This window comes from Nothoprocta perdicaria, unplaced genomic scaffold (genome assembly GCF_003342845.1).
Source record: "Nothoprocta perdicaria isolate Ctin4 unplaced genomic scaffold, notPer1 scaffold_36, whole genome shotgun sequence".
NCBI lineage: Eukaryota > Metazoa > Chordata > Aves > Tinamiformes > Tinamidae > Nothoprocta > Nothoprocta perdicaria.
Genome location: NW_020455599.1, coordinates 5,099,229 through 5,115,675, shown reverse-complemented (window position 1 = coordinate 5,115,675; position 16,447 = coordinate 5,099,229). Strand labels below are relative to the sequence as shown.

General features: G+C 43.4%; 1 protein-coding gene across 3 annotated transcripts in view; it reads left to right on the top strand.

Annotated features, from left to right (window-relative positions):
- The first annotated feature begins 379 nt into the window (after window positions 1–379).
- Window positions 380–16,447, top strand: part of EZR (ezrin) — a 33,894-nt gene continuing 17,826 nt past the window's right edge. Inside the window, exons 1-2 of one of the 3 annotated variants that reach the window (XM_026044401.1) lie at window positions 380–476; window positions 15,170–15,253. In XM_026044401.1, the coding sequence (XP_025900186.1) occupies window positions 465–476; window positions 15,170–15,253 (96 nt within the window). In that variant the 5' untranslated portion in view covers window positions 380–464. Of the gene's footprint in view, window positions 477–4,563; window positions 4,597–15,169; window positions 15,254–16,447 lie in introns of those variants that run through there. The other 2 variants (XM_026044402.1, XM_026044403.1) reach the window with 2 other exon arrangements.

Sequence of the window (16,447 nt, the reverse complement as noted above, 5' to 3'; positions counted from 1 at the left end):
GTGCCCCGCGGCGGGAGAGCCGCGGCTCGCGGCCGGGGGCGCCTCCCCGCAGCGCGGCCATGTTGCGGCGGGGACGAGGCGACTCGGGCGGCATGGCGAGGCCGGGCGGGATGGCGGCGCCCCGCGGGCACCTGCAGCCCCGCAGTCCCCGGGGACCCCGCGCTGGGGCTGGGCCCCATGGCGGCTGGGCCCCGTCGCGGCTGCCCGCGCGCTGGGCGAGGCCGGTGCCGCGCTCGCGGAGGGGGCGGCGATGGCCATGGCGGGCGGGCGTGAGTCACGGCGGCGGCTCCACCTGCGTTACTTAACGGCGGCCGGGCCGCCCGCGCCGCACTCGGGGCTGCCGCCGTGGCCGGGAGCGGCTCCTCCTCCTTCCTTATCCTGCTGCTGACAGGGCGCTCGGCTGAGGCGGGGCAGCTGCTGCATGAGCCTTTGCCTTGGGAGTGAGGGAAGAGGCGCCAGCGAAAATGCCGAAGCCGGTGAGCGGGGGGCGCCGGGGGCGGCGTGGCGGGGGGCGCGGCGGGGTCGCGGGGGTGCCGCTCGCCCGGGCAGGGCGTTTTCCTGCCCCCAAATCCCTGGAAAGCGTCGAGTCCCGCGCAGCGCTGGAGCGGCGCCGCGGGAGCCCATCTCTCGTCAAGGGGGGGGGGGAACCCCCAAATCTCCAGGACCAAAGTGGGAAATAAGTAAATAAAGCCTCGCCCAGGCAGAAGCCGCGGCCGAAGCGGTTTAACGGCTTTGCTTAAGCCGCGGTGATGGCGAGGGCGCCTCGGGCACCCGCCGCCCTGAGGAGAAGAGGAGCCTCGGGAGCGGCAGCCAGAAGCGAGCACCTGGATTACTCTTGTTTCCCGGGATATTTTCCCGTGTTGGCAAAACAGACCTGTTGGGAGGTTCCCTCTCCTCTGGATGCTCCCAGCGAGATAGCAAAGCTCTGCCAACTTGCTCTTAATATTAATGTGCTCTGTGCATTTATATGTATAGGAAGCACGTGTGTGTGCCTGGGAAGGTGTAAGACGTTTCAGTTTTATTGTTCAGTGATCTTAGAAAGCTGAGTCCTGGGGCCTCTTAATGCACTGCTGTGCCGTGCCACGGGTGGAACCTGTTACTGGTCCCTATTGCTCCTTATCAGGGAAGAGGGGAGGGGGGAAAAGGAAAGTCTTCATTTCTTCTCTTCTTTTTTTTTCCTTTTATATATTGAACATACCTGGCTCCCTTTTCATTCGTCTCTTTCCTCTGCCTGGGCTGTTCCCCTAGTTACAGATGTGCTTAAAAAAAAAAAAAAAGGCAACACCTACAAAAGCAACAGTTCTACAATTAGAAATGCTGATTCTTCTGAGGGATCTGCTACCTAATATAAAGCCCTGAATAGTCACCAGAGCAAACATGTTCTTTAATGCTGAAGGACATAATTGGACCTTGTTATTGCTACTTTTTTTTTTTTTTTAAGAGGTAATATTTCTTAAAATGCAATCCAGTGAAGGATTTATGTTATTATTAGGCACATCTTCATGAAAAGGGAGTAAACAAACTTGTTTTTGAGGTATAAGCAATCAATGTTTTATCACTGTAACATTTATCCTCTTTCAGAAAAGAGGTGCTTGAGTTAACTTACTCTGCAGTCCAGCAATTAAAAACTAATGCATTTTTTTTAAGAACCATATTGTTAGTCTCCCCTATATRTATTTCAGCAGTAGGGGTATATTACTGTAAATAAAACTGTCTACTGAAAGGGCTTTCTGCAGATTGGAGTAGAAAACACATAATTGACCAAGCAATGACATACGACTGTATGTGTGCATGTGTTATCTGCATTATTATCCATTTGCTAATTATGCAGGCTGCCCTCCATGGAATAATCTAAATAGCAATAATAATCTAAGTCCTGGTCTAGGATTGTTTCATACAGAAAAGCGTGGATAGGTGTGGAAAAATATTTTAACTTGCTCTAAAGGAGAGAGGAAAAAAAGGAAAAAGAGTGATGGGTATGGGGGCAAACACAGCCATATTAATCTTTTTACCTGGCCTGGCTGTGTTTGTATTTCCTTGTAGATGTTCATATGGCAGCTTCTCTTGTTGGCTGGCTACCCAGGGACTAACGCAGAGACAAAATGGTGATGGGTGGATGGTGTAAGCCACAAGGCAAGGGCAGTTGTCAGCTGTACTCCGATAACTTCAGGGACATGTGACCTGCTGGCTGGGATTTATGGACAAGACGGTGTGGCAATACCTTCTTGTATAGTATAAGCACTTTTTTGTAATTTGCACTTAAGCTRCTTATCAGTGTTGCTAACTGCCACCTTGATGTAAATGGGGGGAAGAAAAAAAGAGCTTGCAGAGATTTATTAAAATAAAATGCATTGTTTAGCTGCCTCTTTCACATTGAGGTGATGAATTTGGATCCTTCCCAGTCCAGCTCATTTGCTGTTAATACAGCTAAATGGGATTCCTCTCCGTTTGCAGGGCAGCCTCTGGCGCGTGTGAAAAGCAGCAGTGTGAACTCTCAGAGAGCACAGGGAGGTTATATTAGTTTCTCTTCAATTTTTGACACGGATGCTCAATATTTATTTTCTGTGCTTGTTTGCGTGGGTTGTTCCTGCTTGGCATAGCTAAATGCGTTGCCTGTGGACTTYATGCTGTGCTATGGATGAAGGTTGACAACACAGTCTACAATTTTCATCTTAAATCTTGATTTCTAATTAATAAGCAAAACTTTGGCAAAAAAGGCACTAAATTAAATCATTGTGGAGCTTCTGTTTTATTAATAGGCATTCAAGCAGAGCTTACACATTTTTGAAGGTTTTTTTAACATTATTAATCAGCAAGTGCCTTAACACTAGAAAAGTATTCATCTTTTATTTGTGCTGAGTACCCAAGACTGTATTCCAGATTATGTGGCTACATTTAATAGTAATTACTTAGCTTTTTCTGATGCATGCCTCAAAATCAACTGTAATAATCCAGAAAATAATTCTGAAATAAAATATTCATTATAGAGGCTTTCAGGTAGCTTCAATTTGTAATTTGGCATGAACGTTCTGCAAAGGGTGATAGTAACAAATTAACAAGATTTCTTCAGTAGTCTAAAGTATGTGGGGTTTTTTGGTACAAAGTCATGTATTTTCAACTGAGATTACTGCATTTCATCAACAGTTCAAAATTCCATCTAGTGTAGACAGTGATAATTACATTACCCARATGGTAAGTTATTACATGAGGAAATACAGGAGGTGTCATTTCGTCCAAATCTTGCTGTACTATGTGAAAATAAATGAAAAGCTAAATAAACATCTTCCTTGATCAACCTTGTATCCCTWTTCCTTACTGGAATGTCTCTGCTTGTTGTGTTTTCCCTAGGTGCATATGGTATTAGCCTGTTTCTGTGTAATTCATTAGAGGGATAGAAGGGGCAGCATTTTAGCTAAATCATGTCTTTTTTTGCAAAACAATGGGTCTAATAAACTGTGGCCGGTAATGTGTGACTAGGGTCTGGTGAACATTGCTTACAGGAAGAGAAGGAAACATGATACCTGTTCTGTAGCCCTGTTAATTTGATCTGACCTATCAGTATTCTTTGTTACCTTATTCAAGGTGCATTTCTTGTCCCCTCTTACCAGGGGGGAGAAAGAAAAGAAAAGCACTTAGATTGACAAGCAATGAGTTTATCTTTATTTAAGCTGCAGGGGAGAGTTGGGTGCAATGTCACACAAGAATATGCGGTGCTTGTGAGCGAGTAAAACTGTTCAAAGAGGAGAGCAGTAAGTGCAGTCTGGCACAGGGAGCACACGTGGATAATACCAAGAGGAAACCTTATCTAAAACTTTCTGAAAACAGGCAATTAAAGCTGAGCATGCTAATGAAACCTGCTAATGCCCAGCTGCTGGGCTGTTGTTGTAAGGGCCACTGTATGAAGAGCACTGAAGCACTGGGGTAATGGAGTCCTATTTCAATAGATGAATTTGTGGGGATGTGAAATAGAAGGATGTGGGTAAATTAGTGATAGGGATGACTGCCTTGTCCACAAGTGCTATAATGTATGGGATTTCTTTAAGGAAATGCATTAATATGAGGTGCTCTTGAGTTACGGCCTTGAACGTAGGTTGCAATTCCTGTTATCCTTGTGCATGGAAAGATGAGCCCAAAGGAGAGCTCCGAGATGGGTTTGAGAYGACAGGAGGCAGAAAGCCTTGTTTAGCATGGTAGACTAAAACAAGTTACCTTTAGCTGTAAAATGTAAGGGTTTAAAATCCAAAAGAAAAGGCAGAGCTGCTTCAGGCAGAACTTGTAGCATTAGAGCTCTTAAGGTCCTTGCCACTGCTGGTGGACTTGGGAGACTGTTGCAAGTTTTAACAACCCTTGCGATAAAGCTCGATACAACTTACTGCAGCTGCCTGTAGGAGTAGGSGACAGGAGTTGATGACGCAGAATGTTTTTGCCAGTCCTGTTATTAATAACAAGCTAGTGCACTTGGCATTTAGCAGCTAGACAAGTCCTCCATACCTGCTCGATGCTGGATTAAACATGAATCCTGGAAAAGAGCTGGAAGCAACACGCGAGCCCTCAGGCAGGCCTCTGGCACTCTGTAAACAGCTTATGGCGTTTGAGGTGAGCCGGGCTGCCATAAGCCCTCCGGGAGGGAGGCGGGTGTAGTGCCAGGCACTCCTTCCGAAAAGACGCAATAACCCAGAGCGCCCAAATCCATCTGGCCCACCGAGTGCATGCCTTCCAACTGCAGGAGGTGGAACTCTGCACAGGACAAGTTTTAATCTTACTTTTCTTCCAGGAATATTGGTGTAACTGCACTGAAACCCGAAATTTTTTTTTCATATCCCAAAGCTCATAATCTCAATTTACCTTTTTTGAGTGTTTATAGTTGTAGAAGCATAATATTACTGTGGATGACATATTAACTAAAAACACTTAACTTGTGGATTGCTAGCTATAGGTTTAGCCTAGAATAAATTTTTGTCCTTTCYGTGTAAGGATTTACTGCGCCATCAAGTGATAAGGTGTTTGGTGTGCTTAACACCAGGAMTTGTGTGTTCTGGTGCAAAACGGAGGGAAGCTTATGTTTGCCCTGTTTAAATACTCCCACTCATGGCTGCGAAAGGAAGGTAATGAATTCTATTAATAGTAAATTCGGGGAGTAGGTCACAGATAACTTAAAATTATAAGAGAATTAGCTCATAATGGTGCTTAAAACCAAATTAGTGTACAAGCTGAGTAAGTAAGTGTCTCTGAGGTCAGTTTGTTCTGGGATGTTAGCTGCTGCCGAGAAATCAAGTGTGTTAACTGTTGTGTTAGTCACTACTTAAAGAATTTCTTAGCCTTCTTAAAGGACAGAGGGTGGAGATAAGCCTTTCTGCTCCCCTCCTTCCCTCCCCCGCCATGGCCATCCTTCTCTATCCACTAAAAAAAACAAGCTGTAGTAGGTCAGGACCCTGAGAATAAGACTTCTCGATGGCCACTAAACATTCCTGCRTCGATGACATTCCTGTTTGGCACTTTATGTCTGGAGAGCTTTATGTGCACTGTAAATCCCATAATCACTCGATTGACCTTGAAGGGAAGCAATGCTGCCTAAGATCACTGAACCGCACTGGTAAATAATACATTATGGCTGCTTTGCATGCTCCCTTGGGAGCCTCGTTTCAGCACTGGGTGAGTTTTAGGCTGTGAGCAGTGAAGTGCAGCTCGTGGCTGAAGTGACTAAAGTTGCAGGCATTTTCTGAGGAATTTTATTTCTCATTCTAGTCCTTAGTAGCTGTGTGACATAACTTCTTTGCATCTGTTCTTATCTTTAAGAGAATATGACTAGCAGCCATGTACTCACCTGAGACTGAGCTGACACTATCAACTGTCAATTAAAATAGAAAAAAATAGAGTGTAAGAATTTAAATCACAGAATCACAGAATATTCAAGGTTGGAAGGGACCTCTAGAGATCATCTAGTCCAACCTTCCTGCTCAAGCAGGCACACCTAGAGCATGTGGCACAGGGTGGCATCCAGGYGGGTTTTGAAGACCTCCAGAGAAGGAGACTCCACAACCTCCCTGGGCAGCCTGTTCCACTGCTCTGTCACCCTMRCAGTAAAGAAGTTGCTCCTCACCTGGAGACGGAACTTCTTATGCTTCAGCTTGTGGCCATTACCCCTCGTCCTGTTGCTGGCCACCAGTGAAAACAGCATGTCCCCTTCCTCCCTGCATTCTCCCTTCCTGAACTTATACATATTAATCATATCCCCTCTGAGCCTTCTCTTCTAAATGGACAATTCCTCTTCTAACTGAACGAACAAGAGAAATCTTACTGCTTGATGCCCAACCACTGTTGCACATGGATGCATGTTGTGTAACTCCAGTGGGAGAAATGCTGGGATCCCCTACACAAGGTAGTCTATAGCCTTCTGATGCCTTTGAGATACTAAGATGGAATTGCTTTATTTGAAGGAACTGCAACCAGTTGCTGATGTGCAAAGTATGTGATGTGAATGGGCAGGTGTTTGCTTATTGAAATTCAGTGATCTCTGTGTGGGAAAGAAAAACTTTTGCCTTAAAAGCTAGTGTAGTCTTGCACATGCACTTTTGAAAGTTGTTTTTTTTACTGCTCCCAGCCCAATCTATCACTTTGGGAATCACTGGTGCATTTTTGTTTTATGTTCACACTTCAATAGTGAAGTACCTGTGACAAGTTTCATATCAGAAGGGATACACTCCTGATGCCATTTTATAGATCAGAAGGGTTGTCTTGCTGATCTTTCCAGACAGTTTTCCAATCAGTATTACCTAGGATTTCTCAAGAGCAATCCCTTGGTGTTTAGCTGCTATTTGAGGACTTGCAATGGCCTACATTTATCTGGGAGCAAACAGTAGCTTTTGCATACTGTTTAAAGTACCTTGCCTGGAAGCATAAGCACCAAAACACATGGGRCACAGATCAGGCTGATCTGCAGTCGCAGGTGATCACATCATATAATCCCACTCATAAATTTTGCAAATGCTATGCAATATGTCCTAGGGAAACTSTTAATATAAAACAAAGAGCTGCCTGTGAAACAGGTAAACTATGATTTATCCAGTCAACAGGCCCCGTTGTGACAAACATTCATAGCTAGAGCACAAAATAAAAGCACGTTACATGAGCAGCCCGGTTCGTTACGTTGCATTGCACTTTCCCTGCTCTGAGAACGCAGGTGTCCCTGCCAGGTCAGGCACAAAGTCCCTCTCACCTGGCCTCTGGTGCTGGCCAGAAACCAATATGTAAGGAAGAGGATTAGAGGTATGTACTGCTGCTCTTGTTCGGAGCTCAACGTATTGGATCCTGGAAGTTTCTATATACGGAGCTATTGAATGCCTTTCTGTGGATTTGCCCAGTCTCCCCTTGAAACCATGTGAACTTTGGTATCTGCAATAGGCTGCAACAAAGGCTTTTGTAGATAGCTTTCAAACAGTGTGAAGGTTATCTACCAAAATCCTTGCTACAGCGTTATTTGAAGAACTGCTTTCTCTTGTTCTGAACTGACCAGCTTTGATGGTCCTTATTTATTCAGCTGATAGAGGCTGTCCTTATCCTTGGTCTTTATCCACTCTATCCATGTCATTCATGACTTTATACACACTTACGTCCTAACCTCAGCTAACTCTTCCAACTTCAGAAGTCCTCACCAGCCTAGTTCCATCTTGCATGGGAATCATTCTGTGCCCTTGAAAAGCCTTGATATTTTCCAGTTCACTTCTGACAAAAGCAAACAAACAAAAACTTGTTTTACATCTTCTGGTGTCTGTACCAGAGAGAAGCTGTTGTTCCYTTTCAAATTCTTGGGCATAATCCTTAGAGGAAGTAAGTTATATCTTCTCCTTGCATTTCTGTCCTGCCCCCAAATCTAGCATGCCAGCCTTCATTCTCAGAAGAATAATCTGTGTGTGTTTGTGTATATATATCAATAATAATGTGGTTTATTCTGTTCATGCTGGGTCTACCAGAAAAGCATGGAATACTTTGTGCTCATAAGATGTGTTGTTTCCTAGTCTCAAAGTGAAAATCTGTCAGATCTTTGACTCTTCAAAATTAGTTTGGGGCTTTTAATACACATGCACTGCTCTTTAGAATTGGTGCTACTTCATAAGCTTCAGAATAAGAGACACCAGTGTTGGGGTCTGGTTTCATGGAAAATCTGAGGGTGTGATATTTTTACTTCTATTATTCATGTCTTTAGACAGTAGTCTGGTTTGAGACTTGGTACTGTGAAGTGCAACTTCTCTGTAACTTGTTCTGTACTCAAGTTTTCCAAATAGAAAGCATCAAACATGGGTGTGAAGTGGTTTTTGGATTATAGATATTGGTTACAATGTTTTAGTTATGGATTATGGTTCATATTTTGAATCAGGACTAAAAATTATTCAAATTATTTTGTTTTCTTTGTGTGGACTTGTATTACTTTATGTAGCTGATTACCATAAGTATTGAAGAGGCTAAATGGCTTTAAAAAATTCTGAAATGGCAATAAATTTTAGGAGCTTACACCTTGGTATTGTCTACAGTTCACCCTGTGATGACACTTCTATCTTGTGCAGGACAATCTGATTCCTTCGTGACACGGAATGACTTCTTGAAACAAAGCTTGTTTGTGGATCAGTTGTGGGAGTTTTCTTTAAACGTCACATGGAAAGCCTTAGTCTTGCAACTTCATTGTATTTAATGGGATGCAACAGCTGTCATGACAAAACAGTCTGGGTATGAAGGAGCTTGATCCAGTGGCCTGCAGTCCCCGTGTGCATTATCCCTTCGGTACAAAGGGCCGATTGTGCTGCGGGCTGTGCTGGGATGGCTGCTGCGAGGGAACCGCCTGGGCGTGGCCAACGGAAATAACTGCCGCTTGTATGCAAATATTCCTATCGCGCTAGCGAGATACCACACGGCACCAGGGCTTCCGCGGAACAGGTGTTAATCATCTTTTTTTCAGCAGAACGCCTTAAAACCCCCTGTCTATTCCTGCCCTGTGTTGAAAATAAACTATTCCAACAGGCTTCAGAGAGAGTGAGGTTAAGTATTTTGTGTGAAAAGTGCCTGGGCTCTCTAAAAGTAAAGGAGTCGGGACCTTTCAGGGTTTGATTATGTTGTTTTCATGCCTTGTTAAAACCTAGGGAAATTCTGCTTCGTTTTTTAAACTACTTTGTCATTGGAGTCAGAATGATGCAGTCTGTGGGGAAAGAGGCGGGGGAAACTTTAGGGAAAGATCCTTCTCTGAGGAGAGCACTGGTTGGCTTTATGGCTTCATAGAAATATTACAGGTAACGGTACAGAGCTGGTCAGAGGCAGAGAATGCTGAAAGACTATTTGAAACTGAACACATCCTTTGGTTCATAAACAGCTCTCTCTGATTTAGCACAGTATGCTGAGAAAACAGGTTGCTTAAGTCAGCACAACGTGCTTGTGTAGATGTGTGGTCAGTTAAGYGCATATCAGTGAGGCACTCAGGAATTTTGCTGTGGTGCCACCTCTCYGAAGCACCAGACCTTGGGCAGGAAGCGCTGGAAGGGTTCTGGTGTGAGAGGAGAGGAGGTGTGCGTGGTTCATGCTGAAGGCCTCTTGCCCTTCATACACCTGTTCCCCAGTCTCAGAGTCAGGAATCAGAGTGTCCCAAGAATGTCCTCTGGTTTTAGCTTCTCAGAGATAGTGTTATGGAGAGCCTAAAAAAAAAAAAAAAATCAATCCAAGATAGGGGCAGGTGCAAGCTATGTTGTCTTAAGGTTGTATGCAGGGGGTTATGCCTGCAAAATAAGATTTCCTTTTTTCTTCTTCATTGATTCAAGTTGATAATTCTATTTGCTGTAAACATTTCATGTTTCAGATTACTCCCTTTTGGAAGGGATCTGTAATCAGTGCCATGCTAACAAACCTCATTGTTTCACACAGTTTAGAAAAAAAAAAAAATACTGACCTGCATCTAATGTTAACTTCCCTTCATTATCTTTTGCCCCCTTCCAAAAAAAATCCAAATTTGGGTAACAGCATTCCAGTTGGCAAGTCGTCAGGCAAGCAGAGCAGAATAGCCACCTTCTCTAAAGCTTCCTGTGACAAATATGCTCAAGAATGCAATGTTTCCTTCTGTGTAATAGCATCACGCTGGGAAATGTGATGTTTGTCCAGGGATTACAACAGACCACATCCTTGTCTCCCGACCTGCTGTAACCCATTGTTTGCCAGCCTGTAATTTGTTCACTTGTTTGTCTCTGGCCTGTTCTCACCTCCTCCAGCGCAAACCTTCTAACTATTTCTCTGACTTACCAAGATCTTTGAACCCTAGCCCTGTCCTCCTAAGCATCTTGTTTCTAGTTTTAGGCTGTGTGCAGAGTTGTAAATGTTCTTTGTCTTCCCAGATATCATGGAAATACTTAGCTATGTATTCTTACTCTCACCACCTGCCCACCCCACTTCCAGACCTTGGTCAGCAAAGGTCAGTACGTGTGTCCTTCAGGTGTCTTGTAGGTACTTTGAAGGTACCATGTAGGTGCTGAATCCATCTGGGAGAGAAGTCTCACTTTACCAATCCTGCAGGACCAGAGAAGATTGATATTAGCTTGTTATTGATGAAACTGTCTTCTGACTGACAGAAGCCATTCAGAATTTAGGTGCACAACTTGTTATTCAGGTGTAGTAATTTCACATGGCTCAGATGTAGGTGCCTAGTCTATGTCATATGAGACAACATCAAATATATTACTAGATTAGGCTTCATCCATGATGCAAGTTACCCTGTTGGAAGAAACAGAGCTGGCTCTAGGTGCTGTGGTCTTGACATGTTGGTGTTTTATAAATACTGAAGGATAATATAATAAATTGATCTAACAGCTATCCATTTCCTTGAGTCATTTAAGCCACCTCTTTTCCCAGAACTATCCCCTTCCCTCTTCAGTCTCTGAACTGTAAGGTGTTGCCTTCAGTTTCTTGTAGAAGAGAAATTCAGACCCTGAAATGGCAGCAAGAAAATCTGAGGACTGGAGCCTGTAGGCTTTTCCCCTAATAGAAATTGAGAATTTTCCCCAAATAGTTTCCATGAGCTGGAACTATGTTTATGCTATCAGCTTGCAGTCCAGTATATGTCATCAAACAGAGAGCTGTCAGTGTGGTTTTCTTTCTTTACTGCTGGACCTGGAACCAACAAACACTAGTGCATAAATTGTAAGTGAACAGAGAGCAGTTTTGGTGCCCTTGCTAGGGCTGCTACRCGAAATCACTTTTCCTATTAGCAGAAACCTAATCAGCAAACACGTCTATAAACAGGTCTGGTTGCTAAGGTTGAAATGGGATTACTTTGCCCTTCCAGGTGCACTGTAAAGCCTGGGGAAAGCTTGTCTATTATTTCTTACAGCTGCAGTAGTGTTGCTGCTGGTGTGGGGAGAGCCAAACCATGCAAAGCCGTGCAGAAGTGAGAATGCAGAAGCAAGAATGCAAGCTATGCTGGCTGCTTCCAGCTTGCTCTGCGTTGCTGTTAAGGCCCTGTGTCCATGTGCTGTCCACGTAGTCTGGATAYGTGCAAGATGTCCTGCGAGGAGTGTGTAAACCTGCTTCACAGTGTGTGCTGAGCAGGTGCAGTGCTTAGGAAAACCCAGTGCCCTCTGTGCTACGTGGTTGATCTATGTACGTGCGCTAACCACTCACCTAGGATTACAGATACTCAGCAACTGCAGAAAGCAAGCAGGCTTATCTGGGTTTCTCCATTATGGCAATGCTAATTGCCAAAGCTTGGAAAGGTATTTCCACTAGCATTTGCATTTGCAAGCCTGCTATTTAAGAGACTTTAGTGTTTGTTCCACCTTGGGAAGAGGAAGGAGGCATTCCTGAGCATTGTCTGAGGTATTTAGAGCTCCATAATGATAAGGACATGGCCATAAAGTACTGGTTTCTCCTGTTGCGTGTAAGTTGGTATTTACGGCCTTTTATCTTATGGATTCGGTGGAAATAAATTGCACAGTATTTTAAAATGACACAACTTCATGGTTTCACTGAGCCATATTATGATGCAAGTGAACTCGAGGGCAATTGGACTTCACAGAATCTCAGGATGGTTGAGGTTGGAAGGGACCTCTAGAGATCATCTAGTCCAACATTTCTGCTCAAGCAGGGACACCCAGAGCATGGGGCACAGGGCGGCATCCAGGCGGATTTGGAAAATCTCCAGAGAAGGAGACTCCACAGCCTCCCTGGGCAGCCTGTGCCAGGGCTCTGTCACCCTYRCAGTGAAGAAGTTCCTCCTCACRTGAAGATGGAACTGCCTGGGTTTCAACTTGTACCCATTACCCCCATTCAGAACATGAAATGCCCAAATATGGCTKACTGGGTATGTGGGCTTGAGTGGACAGGAGTTCCTAGCCCAATCCTCCTTTTCCCCATCAGTGCACAATATTTGACAGTGGAACAGTGAAAGGTCAGGAAATGGGTGGTCAAAGGTACCATATTGGCAGCAACTGGAAACATTCTGAACCATAAACTCTAGCACAGACGTCAGGACACTGTACAGGTACAGCTTGGACTGGTGTCCAGGATGCCAGGGAATAGTGCATTTACGTGACGGGACAATTGAAAGATGGTGTCCTCTTGGATTCCTACCTTGCCTACATTGCCTCCTTGAAAGGCAATGTGGTAAGGTAATGTTTCAGCCAAACCTGAGCAGTCTGAAGTTGTGGCATTAATATTCAGTAAAGGTCCATGGAGTAAGTTCTGCACTTTATTTTCCCTCTTATGATTCATGTTTTTCTGTTTTGCCTCCTTGAGAGGCAGTGTTTTCTGAATCTGTTTTTCAAATGACGGTCTTCATTTTCCAGGCTAGATGCTTGTGTGGTACACAGTTTCTGAAAGGCTGTTCTGTCCCATGGATTGAACTAATGATTCAGCCTTAGAAGAGATGATCTAATAAGTGCAAGACATGAGCACACTGCTAAAAGCAAGAAAGTCCCTATTCTAACCACAAGCCCAAAGCTTTCTGCATTATTTAAACTGTATTCTCAAATTCTCTCCTTTTCCACCTTTCATTTTAATTCTACTCTCCCAATTGGTAACGTGGGCAATGGTCAAACCTGAACAGTCTGAAGTTGTGGGATTAATGTTCAGTAAAGGTCCATGGAGTAAGCTCTGCAGCTTATTCCCATTTCGGGTCAAGTTCATTAGTAATTTTATGCATCATAGGAGGAAGATGAAAAYCTTTATGCTAAGCCCTATGTATTAGAAAAAATAATGTTTTAGTGCCACAAAAACAAATCTCCTAAGGCCCTATTTCTTACTCATTTCAAGTATGTTAGTCTTGGGCATAAAAGCATAATCAGAAAGTTTACCACGTCAGCCTACCAAATGGGAAGTTAGGCTTTACCATCTAAGATTTATGGCCTGTTACGTGCATTAAAAACTCTTGTGTGTAACTGTCACATTCTTTTTTTCCTACCTGTGTTCTGAAACAATAGCTGCTTTCTTTCTGGTTATGGCTGCTCTTTTAGTCCTGGGATAGTGCCAGGATTTGCTAGGGACCTTACGTGTAGCCTGCCTTCCCTTCCCTAGGGTAAGCAGGACTTTACCAGCGGAAATTATCTTAACCATCTTGCTCTTTTTGTTGCTGATAGTAATTACTCTGAGTTGTTCYCTGTCACTCCCCAGCAGTATCCTGAACTGTTTATCATCCTGGGGTTTGATTTAATTGCCTTGGTGCCGTGGAGAGTTTCATATGGTATGAAACGAATGCAGCCTCAATTGCCTCTTTGCCTAGCAGGCATGAAAGCTTCTTCAGATTGTCTCTACCAGGGCTTTGAGTGGTGTAAGCTCTGATTGCCTCCTGCATTACCATCTCCTCTGAGACCAGAATTTGAGGTGGAGTGGTTGCAGGAAATACATATAGAAATGCTGTCAAAAACATAATATTCTTGTTGTAATCAAGACTTAAATTTTAAGAGGAAAGGAAAGAAGCTTCAGTGTGTAGGAAGGAGATCTCCAGGATTTTCCAAGGCAGTCTTCAAACTTTTGAATTTACAATTATTAGAGGTGCCCTCTCTTCTCTGCCTGTCATATGGCTGGTGGCTTATCTGCCTGCACAACAGGGAATTTCACTTTATTCTGCCGCTCATTCAGTCCCTTTGAAAACACAAAAATTAATTTCTACTGCAGGTCCCAGGTGTCCTTGGAGGGTTTGGTATCTAAACTCTATCTCCTCTGCTCCCTTCAAAACACTGTTTGGGGAAGCTTTGTTTTTTAAGGCTTGAGGAAAATGCTTCAGTGTCCTGCCATGCTTCCTCTTGGATCCCAAATGGTTGGCTCCCAGCTGGAGAAGGGAGCTCTTAGAAACCAGTATGCTCTTTCTCTTTCCCCAAACCCCCCATCACTAAAATGAAGACTGCCGAATTTCTTAAAAAAAAAAAAAAAAAAAGAAGAGTGAGAAGATAGTTTGATTTGTTCCTTCCTTGCACTTGGTTGTTGCTTTTCTCTTGCAGTTACCTACTGCTTCTACTGAACCACTTCTGGTCACCAGTTAACCCTTCTGGGTACTGCCTTTCTCTTTGCATCTGCTTCTGCCATTGCACTAAATCTTCTTATGGTGTTTATTCAAAAGCAGTGGCTGTTAGTGAACCCTGCTATCACTTATACCCATAACTGCTGTTTTTGTAAGCCGAGTAGATTTTTGAGTGTAAGAACAACTGTTTATTGGATCAATGCTGATTACTTGGTAAGAATAATCTGCAATCTTTTGCCTTTAAAACTTTAGATTAATCCCATCTCTAATGTAAGTGGGGGTTAAACTGTAAATCTTAAATTTAATTTAGTCATTAGCACCCATTGTAATCCAAGGGATGACCTGCAGGCAATTTTGCTGCCCCCCTCATGGAAACCCTTTCTTCAGGGGCCTCTAGACCTAGAAATAATCAACTCTAAAATGTCTTCTCAATTAGCAGAAACTCAATCTAATTCTTTACTGATTAGGAAAACCTGCAAAGCAATCTGGATAAGCCAGAAAAGTCAGTGCCCCAATTAAGTATACCAGTGTGATAACAAAAATCTAATTGGGGCTTAAGTGTGTGCATTGTAAAGGTTAAGGTAGTGCATCAAAGCACGGCGGCTCTATTGTACACAAAGTGCTGTGTTAACACTGAGAAGTAGCTTTCCATTCCTGTTAAACAATGCTTTTTGTTTCTCTCCTCAGATCAATGTTCGAGTTGTTACTATGGATGCAGAGCTGGAGTTTGCCATCCAGCCAAACACCACAGGCAAACAGCTGTTTGACCAGGTCAGTAAAGGGTTGTTTTGGGCTCTTGTTGCTTAAGCTTAAAGTACATTTCAGACTATAGTGTTTGTCTCTTTTTTTTTTATGACCAGATTCCAAACCTACCTCTTCCTAACCAACTTCCCCCCAACCCAGACCCACAATCTTCTAATCATATGGCTGTGGTACTAACTACAGTCTCTACATTTCCTCATAGTAAAATAAATGAAGTAAAAATCCCCACAGGTGTGTTATGTGCCAGTGGTTCCTTCCTAGGTACCTAGGTTTCTTCCTAGCAGTGCTGAGTGATAAAGTGTTACAAGGTTTTTTAAAAATGTCTAGACGACATAGCTACCATACAAAAATGCACCTCTTACTTTGAAATTCAGCTTAACTTTTATTTATTTATAAGTTCCCAAGTTGAAATGTCCTTTATTCCAAAGGACCTTAGATTTAGGTCTTAGGGTGGTTGATGAAGGTGGATATCACTGCATTCATTGAGAAGTAGAATTGGAGGTAGCTGCTTGCCAGAGGTGTTTGAMTTTTGCAAAGTACCAGGCAACCAGCCTAGTGATGTAGCCTGAGTTTGTGATATACATACGGAAGCTGTAGAACATACCTGGTAAGAAGCTCCTGGTGGCTGGACAAAGCAGAGACCTGGCCAGCCTCCCTGCAGGGATTCCCAAGGAAGCTCAAGTGGAGGACATGAACAGCCCAGTCCCTCTCCTCCCTTACTGCTGCTCTTCCTCCTACCGCATTAAGAATTATGCCAGCCTGTTGGGAGATGAGCCTGCAAAAGATCAGGTGAAGACAGCTAAATTGAACAAAGAGCAATTTCTATAAATAAGAATATACTTTTCTTAGATTCATTATACTTTTTTTTGTGTGTGTGTGTGTATATATATATATATTTAAACTTGCTTTTAGATATTCCTAATAGAACTTTTAATGAATTAGTCTACGCAGACTACAGCTACACATATTAAGCATGAACTGTTACAGGAGGTTTTTKTTTGTTTGTTTCTCTGCTTGTCTTCTGCTAACCCTGATAGCAAAGGGTGGTTGAGCTTTAACTCAAGTAGGCAGAGCTGGCTAAACAGAATCATTTCCCTTGATTTGTCAGTAACATTTCTAATTCCAGTAAATTCAGTAACTCTCCAGACTTATGACAACTGTGCAGATCTCCAATGAGAGCTGTTCACCAAAAAAAAAAAAAAA